General features: G+C 39.9%; 1 protein-coding gene across 2 annotated transcripts in view; it reads right to left on the bottom strand.

The window, feature by feature from the left end:
- Positions 1-8,557: 8,557 nt before the first annotated feature.
- LOC121379474 (neuroblastoma-amplified sequence-like) overlaps positions 8,558-15,240 on the bottom strand; it is a 112,547-nt gene continuing 105,864 nt past the window's right edge. Inside the window, exons 56-59 of one of the 2 annotated variants that reach the window (XM_041508121.1) lie at positions 14,894-15,030; positions 13,951-14,080; positions 9,966-10,094; positions 8,558-8,860 (exon numbers count right to left, since the gene is read on the bottom strand). In XM_041508121.1, coding sequence (XP_041364055.1) covers positions 8,570-8,860; positions 9,966-10,094; positions 13,951-14,080; positions 14,894-15,030 — 687 coding nt within the window. In that variant the 3' untranslated portion in view covers positions 8,558-8,569. Of the gene's footprint in view, positions 8,861-9,965; positions 10,095-12,237; positions 13,068-13,950; positions 14,081-14,893; positions 15,031-15,240 lie in introns of those variants that run through there. The other variant, XM_041508127.1, reaches the window with a different exon arrangement.

Here is a 15,240-nt window from a genome sequence, read left to right as displayed (position 1 = left end):
TAAAGATGTTTGTAATGTGATCCCCTAATGTCGGATACATTTTTTGTTATTTCCATCTTCATCGAATGAATTGATCACTGTGATAAAATATTATCGCCAGTTTTGTTTTTGTAAAGGCGGTGTATATATTATTTGGCATCCAAGATAAATGATTTTACTAATAAACACTACCACTTCCGTTGTTTTTATAAGCGGTGATATCCCCCTCCCCCCCCCCCCCCCCCCCCCCAAAGTGAAAAGTTTACCATATTTTATAAAGAACTGCTGAATAAACAGAATGACAGAAACAAAAAATCTGCAATTGAGGACAAAATATCAGACGATAATTAGTGGAAACAAAAGACAGAATGACTGTTCTGATCACGTGACAAATTTGGTGCCAAATAAGGGGTTTTTTTTTTCAATCGGAAATTGCCGAATCCGTAAATAAAAATGTTTTCATTGCTCAAATAAAATATAACTTTTATTGTGTGTATTAAACATACAACTGGATACAAGTATGGGACAACTTAGAGGCTGTTAAAAATACTGTTAAATTACTTTACAGTAAATGTTTTGTCAATTGCTTTTTCGTACACAACATTTGATGTCCAGTGTGCAGACTGGTTTTTTTTATGTGTCGAAAAAAAGTGTGCATTTGGAAATAGCGGAGATAGGTGCTGTAAAATATAGTATGGTGATGGAAGATAAAAAGAGTGGCGCAGAAAAATAAAGGAGGGCGGAGAACGTGAAAGGAGGACGGCAAAATGCAATAGCAGGGCGGGCCACACCGCTTAAATGGAGCAGCGAGAACACTGATTTGGAAGGTCCAGATTACGTTGTACGAAATTATACTTATTGTGGGAGGTACAGCAGGTATGTCATGTAGGAGATGACACTAGTTGAAACCGATTGGGTGGTGGGTTAGGAAATGTATCCATTCCCTTTTACTCCGAATAATTCAATTTCTGTTACGTTCATTACAACATAACGTCATCCCATTGGTCCAGATGTAGCTTGTTCATTTATTGATGAACATAAAAATAACATCATCAGGGAACATCATATCTGATGATGTCATTTTATATGGGCAAGTTGTCTTATTTAATAATTGTTTATGGATAAAAAAATAAATCAAAATAAAGTAAAGTATGAACTTTTACTGTATGATTCAAATTTAATTATAAGTATTGTGTGTTATTTCGTTTACGTTCATTCGCAAACTTATGTGAAAACAGCTTAGGTGATTCACACAGTTTTGCAGATGATTTTATTTGTTCATACCCCAGTGAATGTAACATAAATAACAGATAATACTTAAATGGTTCTAGTTTAACTTTGTCAGTTGTATCTGTTTGAAAACAAATGGGTCAGATGTCAAACTGTATAATATACTGATGGAAAAAAAACTAAGGGATCACATGGTAATGGAAAATAGTGACTGCAACGAAACCCTCATCCATACAGTCAGTGTTAACCCTCATCCATACAGTCAGTGTTAACCCTCATCCATACAGTCAGTGTTAACCCTCATCCATACAGTCCGTGTTAACCCTCATCCATACAGTCCGTGTTAACCCTCATCCATACAGTCCGTGTTAACCCTCATCCATACAGTCAGTGTTAACCCTCATCCATACAGTCCGTGTTAACCCTCATCCATACAGTCCGTGTTAACCCTCATCCATACAGTCCGTGTTAACCCTCATCCATACAGTCAGTGTTAACCCTCATCCATACAGTCCGTGTTAACCCTCATCCATACAGTCCGTGTTAACCCTCATCCATACAGTCCGTGTTAACCCTCATCCATACAGTCCGTGTTAACCCTCATCCATACAGTCAGTGTTAACCCTCATCCATACAGTCAGTGTTAACCCTCATCCATACAGTCCGTGTTAACCCTCATCCATACAGTCCGTGTTAACCCTCATCCATACAGTCAGTGTTAACCCTCATCCATACAGTCAGTGTTAACCCTCATCCATACAGTCCGTGTTAACCCTCATCCATACAGTCAGTGTTAACCCTCATCCATACAGTCAGTGTTAACCCTCATCCATACAGTCCGTGTTAACCCTCATCCATACAGTCAGTGTTAACCCTCATCCATACAGATGTAAATGTTTCGTCAATTGCTTTTTCGTACACAACATTTGATGTCCAGTGTGCATTTGGAAATAGCGGAGATAGGTGCTGTAAAATATAGTATGGTGATGGAAGATAAAAAGAGTGGCGCAGAAAAATAAAGGAGGGCGGAGAACGTGAAAGGAGGACGGCAAAATGCAATAGCAGGGCGGGCCGCACCGCTTAAATGGAGCAGCGAGAACACTGATTTGGAAGGTCCAGATTACGTTGTACGAAATTATACTTATTGTGGGAGGTACAGCAGGTATGTCATGTAGGAGATGACACTAGTTGAAACCGATTGGGTGGTGGGTTAGGAAATGTATCCATTCCCTTTTACTCCGAATAATTCAATTTCTGTTACGTTCATTACAACATAACGTCATCCCATTGGTCCAGATGTAGCTTGTTCATTTATTGATGAACATAAAAATAACATCATCAGGGAACATCATATCTGATGATGTCATTTTATATGGGCAAGTTGTCTTATTTAATAATTGTTTATGGATAAAAAAATAAATCAAAGTAAAGTATGAACTTTTACTGTATGATTCAAATTTAATTATAAGTATTGTGTGTTATTTCGTTTACGTTCATTCGCAAACTTATGTGAAAACAGCTTAGGTGATTCACACAGTTTTGCAGATGATTTTATTTGTTCATACTCCAGTGAATGTAACATAAATAACAGATAATACTTAAATGGTTCTAGTTTAACTTTGTCAGTTGTATCTGTTTGAAAACAAATGGGTCAGATGTCAAACTGTATAATATACTGATGTCAAACTGTATAATATACTGATGTCAAACTGTATAATATACTGATGGAAAAAAAACTAAGGGATCACCCCCCCCCCCCCCCCCCCCCCCCCCCCCCCCCCCCCCCCCCCCCCCCCCCCCCCCCCCCCGCCCCCCCCCCCCCCCCCCCCCCCCCCCCCCCCCCCCCCCCCCCCCCCCCCCCCCCCCCCCCCCCCCCCCCCCCCCCCCCCCCCCCCCCCCCCCCCCCCCCCCCCCCCCCCCCCCCCCCCCCCCCCCCCCCCCCCCCCCCCCCCCCCCCCCTCCCCCCCCCCCCCCCCCCCCCCCCCCCCCCCCCCCCCCCCCCCCCCCCCCCCCCCCCCCCCCCCCCCCCCCCCCCCCCCCCCCCCCCCCCCCCCCCCCCCCCATGGTAATGGAAAATAGTGACTGCAACGAAACCCTCATCCATACAGTCAGTGTTAACCCTCATCCATACAGTCAGTGTTAACCCTCATCCATACAGTCAGTGTTAACCCTCATCCATACAGTCCGTGTTAACCCTCATCCATACAGTCCGTGTTAACCCTCATCCATACAGTCCGTGTTAACCCTCATCCATACAGTCAGTGTTAACCCTCATCCATACAGTCAGTGTTAACCCTCATCCATACAGTCCGTGTTAACCCTCATCCATACAGTCAGTGTTAACCCTCATCCATACAGTCCGTGTTAACCCTCATCCATACAGTCCGTGTTAACCCTCATCCATACAGTCAGTGTTAACCCTCATCCATACAGTCCGTGTTAACCCCTCATCCATACAGTCCGTGTTAACCCTCATCCATACAGTCCGTGTTAACAACATTCAATCTTCATTATTTACATCTCAGTGATTCAGGGGCCTAGCTTGGGTTTTTCCGGTGGTACGCAGACTTTCTGACAATGGAATAAAATGCTATTGGCACAGAGCATACACGCATTTACATCATATATTTTAATAATAAAAAACATTTGTAATCTCAGGTGGGCTAGGCTCCTGTGATTTATACAGACCGTAGGCCTACTATTACAGACCAAACGATCATGGGGAAATAATTATATGGAAGCTAGACCCCTGTGATTTATACAGACCATACTATCATGGGAAATAATTATATGGAAGCTAGACCCCTGTGATTTATACAGACTGTTGGCCTACTATTACAGACCATACTATCATTGGAAATAATTATATGGAAGCTAGACCCCTGTGATTTATACAGACTGTTGGCCTACTATTACAGACCATACTATCTTGGGAAATAATTATATGGAAGCTAGACCCCTGTGATTTATACAGACCATAGGCCTACTATTACAGACCATACTATCATTGGAAATAATTAAATTAGATACATCGTGTGTTCCCTTATTTCTTTCCATCGGTGTACTTTGTATATTTGAGTAATTGTTGTCATATGTTGTAATGTTGCATTTCAAGCATGTTTACAAATTTATATTACAAGGTTTAAAAAAAGCACAGATGGTGTTTATGTAACTTAATATATTTATGAAAAAACTTACGATTACCTGCTTTTACCTGCTTTTGCAATGTGTAAACTGTTGTCAGAAATGTTCAGTTAACACTATATTCTAAACTATGAAATTACTGGTTGTTTTCTGCATAAGCATACGAGACCGGAGCAAATCCTCCAATTTGGGCAAATAAAAGATAGAAATATTCAGGCAAAATGAGCTTGGCCTGAAACCTTTTTACCTGGTATTCCATCAGAAGCATAAAAAATAAGTACAGTGAAACCCCTCTAAACCAGACACAGAGGTTAAATTCTGTTCTGTTTTTAAAAAGGAACTCTGTGAAACGTCCGGTTTTGAAGGAGTTCCGGTTTACAGAGGTTGAGTTCTGTTCTGTTTTTAAAAAGGAACTTTGTGAAACGTCCGGTTTTGAGGGAATTCCGCTTTACAGAGGGTCTGGTCTTGAGAGGTTTCACTGTATAAATGAAAATGAATGTACTATACTCTCCCCCTCCTCCCTCCCCACCCCCCCCACATCAATATGATTTTTGTTTTTTCTCATTCTTTAGACCAATATCAAAGATACAGTATTTCACGCATCTCAAAACTGCTGTTAGTACTATGGTTTATTTATTATTTTATGTCTTTTAAAAACAAAAGTTGCAGATGTTCAAACCACAACAAAATACAAAAACAGTAACAGAAGTATAATAAATACTATTTAATCTTGTGGCACCGAGTTCAAGGGCATTGAAAGCAGGTAACATTTTACATGGACATCACACTTTTGAAAGAAAATGTACACTAACAAAGAAAATAGTTTAATTATTCCAGATTACAAAATGGAAATGAAGAGTTTTATAAACCACAGTTGGAGATAAGTTAAATTGCTTGTTTGATATACTGATTAATTAGATAAACGTTCACAGTGGTTGTCCCAAGACTAAATAAACCCCCTTACTGCTGAGGTAAACCAGTGTTAACTACATGAAACAAAATTTTATAACTGGTTGAAACATGAGCAGTTTCTTAAACTGACATACTGTGAAAATATGCTTCAACAGTTACAAGCTCAAACCATGTATAACAATACAGTTAACACCATAACCACAGATAACAAAGTTAGAATAATTACTCTAAACTGAGGTAGAGAGACTACACCACAACCATTTGAAATATAAACTATTAAAGAATGAAAGAGAAACCCCCCAATTATAAGTACTTGTATGGGCTGGATCTTGCCCTACTCCACTGGCAAATCCAGAGGGGTTCACAGGGGTTTGAAGAGCCCTCGTTACTGAAGTTTTCTGGGCTTATTGTATAACTCTCTGAGCATCTTTATTTCAATTTAATCTGGCGAACGCGGCTCATTTGGCCGTGACAAACTACAACATTGTTTAGAATTTTGTGAAAACACACAAACACACATCCCAAGAATACAAAAGGTGTCCTGCAAAAAACCCAATTTTTTAATTTTTGTTTTTATTCAAGACCCCTAGTTCTATTACTCATGTTGAATAACCTATACAATCAAGTCTCTGTTGAGAAGACTATTGTGAACCGTTATAAATATTAACATTTCAAAACATCTGACCAACAACTCTTACTCTTGTATGCTGTAATCACAGAAAGTGATGACACAGATACAGTCCTATGATATTACCAATTGCAACAAAACCACTGCTGGTCAGTATCGTCAAAAAAGGTTTGTTTTGTTTTAATGACACCACTAGAGCACATCGATTAATTAATCATCGGATATTGGATGTCAAACATTTGGTTAATTTTTGACATATTGTCTTAGAGGAATTCTGACACTTAGTCATCACAGAAAACCGGCTACATTTTTCCTAATGCAGCAAGGGATCTTTTATATATACCATCCCACAGAGAGGATAGTGCATACCATGACCTTCGACCAGTTACGGTGCACTGGTTGGAATGAGAAAAGCCCCAATCAGCTGAATGGATCCACTGAGGTGGTTGGATCCTGCGACACATGCACCTCAAGCAAGCACTCAACCGACTGAGCTAAATCCCACCCCTGGACTATATCAAGGGCAGACAACTACATGTAAAACTGGTTATTTCTACATTCAGCTCAAATGAGCTCAGTCCACTATTTCACTTTCTTCTCCATTTTGTTAATGTAGTTTTAGAGAGAACATACATGTCATGTAATAGAGAACTGTTCCGAACTAATCGTATGGGGATGTGGGACATATATTTTCCCACATAAACTCCCCACCCACAATGTAAATTATATTGATATGCTCGGAGAAAAAGCCTGCAAATATAGATTACTGTATGAGCGGGAGTGCCATACTGAATTTATGAAACTAGTTTGGGAATTCTTTATTCCCGATCGAGAGCGAGGGGTATAAAATGAGTTTTATAATTTCTTCATTTATTTATTATCCACAAAGTATGCTTTATAACAAATGTTAAATATGATTGTAATCACTTCACAATCGAGGTTAATAACATTCAGCGATGTCAATTAGTGATGCTGAATGATGTCAATAACATAGCCACGACTATTGCAAGCTTGTAGCTGCTATAGCAACTATAGTGACATCAGAAGTGTGCTAGAACAGTTTTTAATGTATTATTATAGCCCATATCATAAGTATTAATTTTCGGAACATTCCTTATCAAATTTTGAAACAAAAATCAAATAAAACATTCCATGTCATAACTGCTTTTGAGTTAGTAATTTCTGCTGTTAATAAATAAGCTTTTTTTAACAGTTAATGACCAGTTGAGACAAACTACAAACTATTATTTTTCCATTTTAGTAACAACAACAATTAACCAACAATTCATGACAAACAAGTCTTATCAAAACAATCTAACAAATACTGCCATTCTGACTCCTACACAGCATTCTGTTTATATAGAGAATAACTTTTGTGCAAATTAATTAATACATGATGTATGTGAGGCACTGTGACAATTCTTTGTTCACTGATAACAAAACAACAACATTGTATTAATAAATTCATGTCTTGCTTTAGAACATCCGTACATTGATGCACACATTAGATATTAGTCAAGTGTAAAATATGTTAGTCATAATTAAAAAATTTAACATTAACTTATATGCGTATTTTTGACAGAGTTATGGCCCTTGAATAAATTCCCATGAAAGACTGACTTGATCTGACCATAACTGTGTGAAAAATGGGTGTATCCCCATGAAAGACAGACTTGATCTGACCATAACTGTGTGAAAAATAGGTAGATCTTCATGAAAGACTGACTTGATCTGACCATAACTGTGTGAAAAATAGGTAGATCTTCATGAAAGACTGACTTGATCTGACCATAACTGTGTGAAAAATAGGTAGATCTTCATGAAAGACTGACTTGATCTGACCATAACTGTGTGAAAAATAGGTAGATCTTCATGAAAGACTGACTTGATCTGACCATAACTGTGTGAAAAATAGGTAGATCTTCATGAAAGACTGACTTGATCCATAACTGTGTGAAAAATAGGTTGATCTTCATGAAAGACTGACTTGATCTGACCAAACTGTGTGAAAAATAGGTAGATCTTCATGAAATGCTGACTTGATCTGACCATAACTGTGTGAAAAATAGGTAGATCTTCATGAAAGACTGACTTGATCTGACCATAACTGTGTGAAAAATGGGTAGATCCTCATGAAAGACGGACTTGATCTGTATCTCCATGATAAATCTATCTATACAAAATTTCACTTCAATATCTTGAGGAACAGGGCTAGCTCTGGGTCGAAGAAGATTTCGCCATATTACATATTAAACTTCCAAAATTGCAGAAACCCAGTTATTTTGTAACAAAATATCAATTATAGCATGAAATTATTTCGCCAAATTAAAATAAAATTTGGCAAGTGCCAGAGCTAGCCCTGAGGTATTACAGAAGACAAAAAAAGGTTGGAAAACAACATGTGGGACAGTTAGCAAACCAACAGGACACGGAAAGTATAGTCAATCCAGTTGGACCAGTAAGGGACTAAAAAGGTATGTACCTCGAAAACTAGGATCAATCACTTTTAACAATATGATCTGACAACTTTCTTTGGCAATACAGATTTACTATAACCTACCCACTCCCCTATAACAGAAATCCTAACGCTATCAAACAGCAGTTTACGTTGTAACACCAACATCCATTTCCCATCACCAAGAGTAAGTTTATCAAAATCTATACGAAATTCTGGTGTCAGGAAGTCTTGAGCCACTTGCCCACCGTCACCGCCAACGCCGCCCCAAACGTCTGCAGCAGTCGATGGCTAGACCTCGCCCTTAGCAACAGAGACCCTGCCTCCGCCTGGAAACCAGCTTCCGCAAGCTGACCGGCCACAGACTCGACAGACAGGTGGGCTGGGAGGGCGTCCTGCCCCTGCTGTTCGAGGATGAAGTGGATGACCGGGTCATAGAGCCACGACGACACAAGGGCCGGGGTGAGTCCATTCTCCAGGAGAGGGTGGAGCAGGTTCTCATCCACTTCAAACTGAAATAAGGAAAAGTTATGTTTAACAACAGCACTAGAGCTCATTCTCGTCCACATCCAAATTAACACTGGTAAAAGTTATGTTTAACTACACCACTAGAGTGATTCTCAAGGTGGAGGTGGAGCAGGCTGTCGCCTACTGCAAACTGAAACAGGTAAAAGTTATGTTTAACTATACCACTAGAGAGATTCTCAGGGAGCAGGTGGTCGGCTACTGCAAACTGAAAGAGGTGAAAGTTATGTTTCTGTTTTGATTAATGACACCACTAGAGCACATTTGGTTAAGAGGCATTTCATTATGACATTAGTCGCACCAACTTGTGGCATGTGATCGAACCGTACTGTGAGGACACCTAAATTGGAACGGCTTTAGTCTTATACGTTCTCATTTCCGTAGGCTCGACAAGTCGGTGCGACTAATCACATAATGAGAACACTGATAGATTTACAAATCTTGTTTTTGTCTTACATGTAACTACATACATTTGCTATACTTACATACCTGTGTTTAAGATAAACATTTAAATACAGCTTTTTAAGTTTACTTTGTTTAACGACACCACTAGAGCATACTAGTTAAATAATCATCAGCTTGCACGTCTCGTTTTGCATCATCTACGTTTCAGTGAAACATCAAATTGAGAACATCATATACACTGTTGTAACAGGTTATGCAAAATGAAATAAATCACCTAAATATGGTTTACAGAGACCTGTAATAAGTTCTGTTGTTTTTGTTTTTGTTCAACAACACCACTAGAGCACATTGATTAATTAATCATCGGCTGGATGTCAAACATTTGATAATTCTGACTCGTAGTCATCAGAGGAAACCCGCTACATGTTTCAAATGCAGCAAGGGATCTTTTATATGCACTTCCCCACAGACAGGAAAGGACATACCACGGCCTTTGACCAGTTGTGGTGCACTGTTTGGAATGAGAAAAGAACCAATCAGCTGAACGGATCCACTGTGGTGGTTCGATCCTGTGATGAAAGTACCTCAGGCGAGTGCTCAACCGACTGAGCTAAATCCCCCCCCCCCCCCCCCCCCGTAATAAGAGTCCCGTCTTTAAGTTGTTAAGTATTCTCTGTACCGACTCACCTGATCTGTCTCTGTCAGTGTCTGGACTGCGGTGGGGAAGAGATTGTTGTGACCAGACAGCAGAATAAACCGCACTCCCTCAATCGTGAAGCCATGTTTCAACAACTCATCAAACACGTGGCGTGTGTGCTGAAATAAACATAGTCAGAATAAACCGCACTCCCTTGATCATGAAGTCATGTGTCAACAATTCATCAAACACGTGGCATGTGTGCTGAAATAAACACAGTCAGAATAAACCGCACTCCCTTGATCATGAAGTCATGTGTCAACAACTCATCAAACACGTGGCATGTGTGCTGAAATAAACACAGTCAGAATAAACCGCACTCCCTTGATCATGAAGTCATGTGTCAACAACTCATCAAACACGTGGCATGTGTGCTGAAATAAACAGTCAGAATAAACCGCACTCCCTTGATCATGAAGTCATGTGTCAACAACTCATCAAACACGTGGCATGTGTGCTGAAATAAACATAGTCAGAATAAACCGCACTCCCTTGATCATGAAGTCATGTGTCAACAATTCATCAAACACGTGGCATGTGTGCTGAAATAAACATAGTCAGAATAAACCGCACTCCCTTGATCATGAAGTCATGTGTCAACAATTCATCAAACACGTGGCATGTGTGCTGAAATAAACACAGTCAGAATAAACCGCACTCCCTTGATCATGAAGTCATGTGTCAACAATTCATCAAACACGTGGCATGTGTGCTGAAATAAACACAGTCAGAATAAACCGCACTCCCTTGATCATGAAGTCATGTGTCAACAACTCATCAAACACGTGGCATGTGTGCTGAAATAAACATAGTCAGAATAAACCGCACTCCCTTGATCATGAAGTCATGTGTCAACAACTCATCAAACACGTGGCGTGTGTGCTGAAATAAACATAGTCAGAATAAACCGCACTCCCTAGATCATGAAGTCATGTGTCAACAACTCGTCAAACACGTGGCATGTGTGCTGAAATAAACAGTCAGAATAAACTGCACTCCCTAGATCATGAAGTCATGTGTCAACAACTCATCAAACATGTGGCGTGTGTGCTGAAATAAACAGTCAGAATAAACTCCACTCCCTTGATCATGAAGTCATGTGTCAACAACTCATCAAACACGTGGCGTGTGTGCTGAAATAAACAGTCAGAATAAACTGCACTCCCTTGATCATGAAGTCATGTGTCAACAACTCATCAAACACGTGGCGTGTGTGCTGAAATAAACAGTCAGAATAAACTGCACTCCCTTGATCATGAAGTCATGTGTCAACAACTCATCAAACACGTGGCGTCTGTGCTGAAATAAACAGTCAGAATAAACCGCACTCCCTTGATCATGAAGTCATGTGTCAACAACTCATCAAACACGTGGCATGTGTGCTGAAATAAACAGTCAGAATAAACTGCACTCCCTTGATCATGAAGTCATGTGTCAACAACTCATCAAACACGTGGCGTGTGTGCTGAAATAAACATAGTCAGAATAAACAGCACTCCCTTGATCATGAAGTCATGTGTCAACAACTCGTCAAACACGTGGCATGTGTGCTGAAATAAACAGTCAGAATAAACTGCACTCCCTAGATCATGAAGTCATGTGTCAACAACTCATCAAACACGTGGCGTGTGTGCTGAAATAAACAGTCAGAATAAACTGCACTCCCTTGATCATGAAGTCATGTGTCAACAACTCATCAAACACGTGGCGTGTGTGCTGAAATAAACAGTCAGAATAAACTGCACTCCCTTGATCATGAAGTCATGTGTCAACAACTCATCAAACACGTGGCGTGTGTGCATGTGTGCTGAAATAAACAGTCAGAATAAACTGCACTCCCTTGAATAAACAGTCAGAATAAACTGCACTCCCTTGATCATGAAGTCATGTGTCAACAACTCATCAAACACGTGGCGTCTGTGCTGAAATAAACAGTCAGAATAAACCGCACTCCCTTGATCATGAAGTCATGTGTCAACAACTCATCAAACACGTGGCATGTGTGCTGAAATAAACAGTCAGAATAAACTGCACTCCCTTGATCATGAAGTCATGTGTCAACAACTCATCAAACACGTGGCGTGTGTGCTGAAATAAACATAGTCAGAATAAACAGCACTCCCTTGATCATGAAGTCATGTGTCAACAACTCGTCAAACACGTGGCGTGTGTGCTGAAATAAACATAGTCAGAATAAACTGCACTCCCTTGATCATGAAGTCATGTGTCAACAACTCATCAAACACGTGGCATGTGTGCTGAAATAAACAGTCAGAATAAACTGCACTCCCTAGATCATGAAGTCATGTGTCAACAACTCATCAAACATGTGGCGTGTGTGCTGAAATAAACAGTCAGAATAAACTCCACTCCCTTGATCATGAAGTCATGTGTCAACAACTCATCAAACACGTGGTGTGTGTGCTGAAATAAACATAGTCAGAATAAACAGCATTCCCTTGATCATGAAGTCATGTGTCAACAACTCATCAAACACGTGGCATGTGTGCTGAAATAAACATAGTCAGAATAAACTGCACTCCCTTGATCATGAAGTCATGTGTCAACAACTCATCAAACACGTGGCGTGTGTGCTGAAATAAACAGTCAGAATAAACTGCACTCCCTTGATCATGAAGTCATGTGTCAACAACTCATCAAACACGTGGCGTCTGTGCTGAAATAAACAGTCAGAATAAACCGCACTCCCTTGATCATGAAGTCATGTGTCAACAACTCATCAAACACGTGGCATGTGTGCTGAAATAAACAGTCAGAATAAACTGCACTCCCTTGATCATGAAGTCATGTGTCAACAACTCATCAAACACGTGGCGTCTGTGCTGAAATAAACAGTCAGAATAAACCGCACTCCCTTGATCATGAAGTCATGTGTCAACAACTCATCAAACACGTGGCGTGTGTGCTGAAATAAACAGTCAGAATAAACTGCACTCCCTTGATCATGAAGTCATGTGTCAACAACTCATCAAACACGTGGCGTGTGTGCTGAAATAAACAGTCAGAATAAACTGCACTCCCTTGATCATGAAGTCATGTGTCAACAACTCATCAAACACGTGGCGTGTGTGCTGAAATAAACAGTCAGAATAAACTGCACTCCCTTGATCATGAAGTCATGTGTCAACAACTCATCAAACATGTGGTGTGTGTGCTGAAATAAACAGTCAGAATAAACTGCACTCCCTTGATCATGAAGTCATGTGTCAACAACTCATCAAACACGTGGCGTGTGTACTGAAATAAAGACACTAGGAAGTCTGGCATCAGTGCAACAGAAAGCAAAGGAATACGGGGTCAGATGGTTACAGAAAGCAAAGGAATACGGGGTCAGATGGTTACAGAAAGCAAAGGAATATGGGGTCAGATGGTTACAGAAAGCAAAGGAATACGGGGTCAGACGGTTACTGAAAGCAAAGGAATACGGGGTCAGATGGTTACTGAAAGCAAAGGAATACGGGGTCAGATGGTTACTGAAGAACTGGTCAGTGCTGACCGTACTTGTTTGATTTGTTCAATCAAATTTAAAACAGCAATACTAAACCATGATAACGGATGTTGTCAGCTCCACAGAGAATGAAGTTATATTTTGTCCATATCCGAGTATTCTTTTGTTACTCTGTTGAAGATGGATTTCATAGGATGTATGTATGTAGGATCAACCAACTGGTAAGTATTGGTGTTTTATTTTTATCGTGACACAATATTTTGAGCACATATTCATGATGTATTCAGCACACTGAAAGAGAACTTTTTTATTTCCATAGCAATTAATCGTTACAACAAAACACGTAGATATTACTGACATAGGGCACTTTTAGTTGATGCCGATGATAAAACAAGTTAAATGTGTGTAGAAAGAAAACTCAACAATTTGTACCTGTTCACTGAGCAAAGTCGGTGATGATAAAAGAGTTAAAATAAGTTAAACGTGTGTAGAAAAAAAATCTGTACCTGTTCAATGAGCAAACTCGTGTCCCATATCTCCTGTACTGTTCTGTTGACTAGTTTTACCATCTGAGCATCATTCGTCTTCACTATAGCGACAAACAGTCGCACCCAGGGATGTTCTGATGGCTTCGTTCTGCAAAAATATAATAAATCATGAGCGTTCAAGGCTTAAACTTGGTTTGCCAAATTCAAATTTCCATTATCAATAAGGGATCTTTTACCTGCACCATCCCATACAGTACCAGACGTCATTTTTTAAAATGATAACACCTCATTTTAAGTTAATTCTCAAGATAAAGGTGTCAATTGGCCAAGGATTACAGACTATGTTCTTTGGTATTAAACAGATGGAGAGGTTTGGGTTGTCTGTAATTAGAGTTCAATCAAAAACACTTTGGCCTCTGACAAAAGGGTCACCTCAAGTACTCGGACATAGGCCGAGTCTAGCAAGACTGGAGTCTGTTCACAGGAATCGAGTACTCGGACATGGGCCGAGTCTAGCAAGACTGGAGTCTGTTCACAGGAATCGAGTACCCATGCAAGGAAGAGCACTCTCATTTAATATGTTTGGTTTTTTTTACTTCATTTTGCCTCCAATTACATTATAGGGCTATGAGACATGAAGGGAAAACAAAAGTCGAATGCGTGGAATGCAATACAATGACATGATTAAGCCTCCATGTTCAGCGCTGTAATTAAGATGCTTAACACTATTTTACTTTATTCCTTAGTCTCATTATCATCTAGTGTAAGTGTCGGATACTGGGGTCTGGGTCGATTCTGACCCTCGAGTACTGGAGTCCAATATTTTGGACTCGTGGAGGCCCTATCTGATGCATTATAGGAGATGTGAAATATAATCCTATGATCTTTGCACATCAGTCAAGCATTCTACACTAAGCTACATCTTGGTCTTGTACGTTCAGTAAAACATTGTGTTCCTTACTCCTCTGTCCGATGTTGAGGCCACATGTTCAGTACTTGACACAACGCCCAGAAGTGGTCGACGCTTGAGCATGACGATAACAGTGTTTCATACAATTTCTGTCTGCTGTCGGCTGATAACAAATCACTTTCGGAAATCTGTTCAACGAAAAATAAACCACATAAGAAAGTATGATCATGACATACACATGTACAAGCAATTTCTGGATTTAAGAAAAACTATAAACTCTGTCTCAGCTGTATTAATTTAAGAAGAAAACAAAACACATTTTTTGTACATAAATGATAAACTCCCTGTTCAATAATAAAAGGTAAATAAAACCTTGTTATCTCCATGTACATGCAAGT

Source organism: Gigantopelta aegis, chromosome 2 (assembly GCF_016097555.1).
Source record: "Gigantopelta aegis isolate Gae_Host chromosome 2, Gae_host_genome, whole genome shotgun sequence".
In the NCBI taxonomy this organism is placed as follows: Eukaryota; Metazoa; Mollusca; class Gastropoda; order Neomphalida; family Peltospiridae; genus Gigantopelta; species Gigantopelta aegis.
The sequence above is the reverse complement of the archived record's forward strand: the minus strand, read 5'-3'. Positions and strand labels throughout refer to the sequence as shown.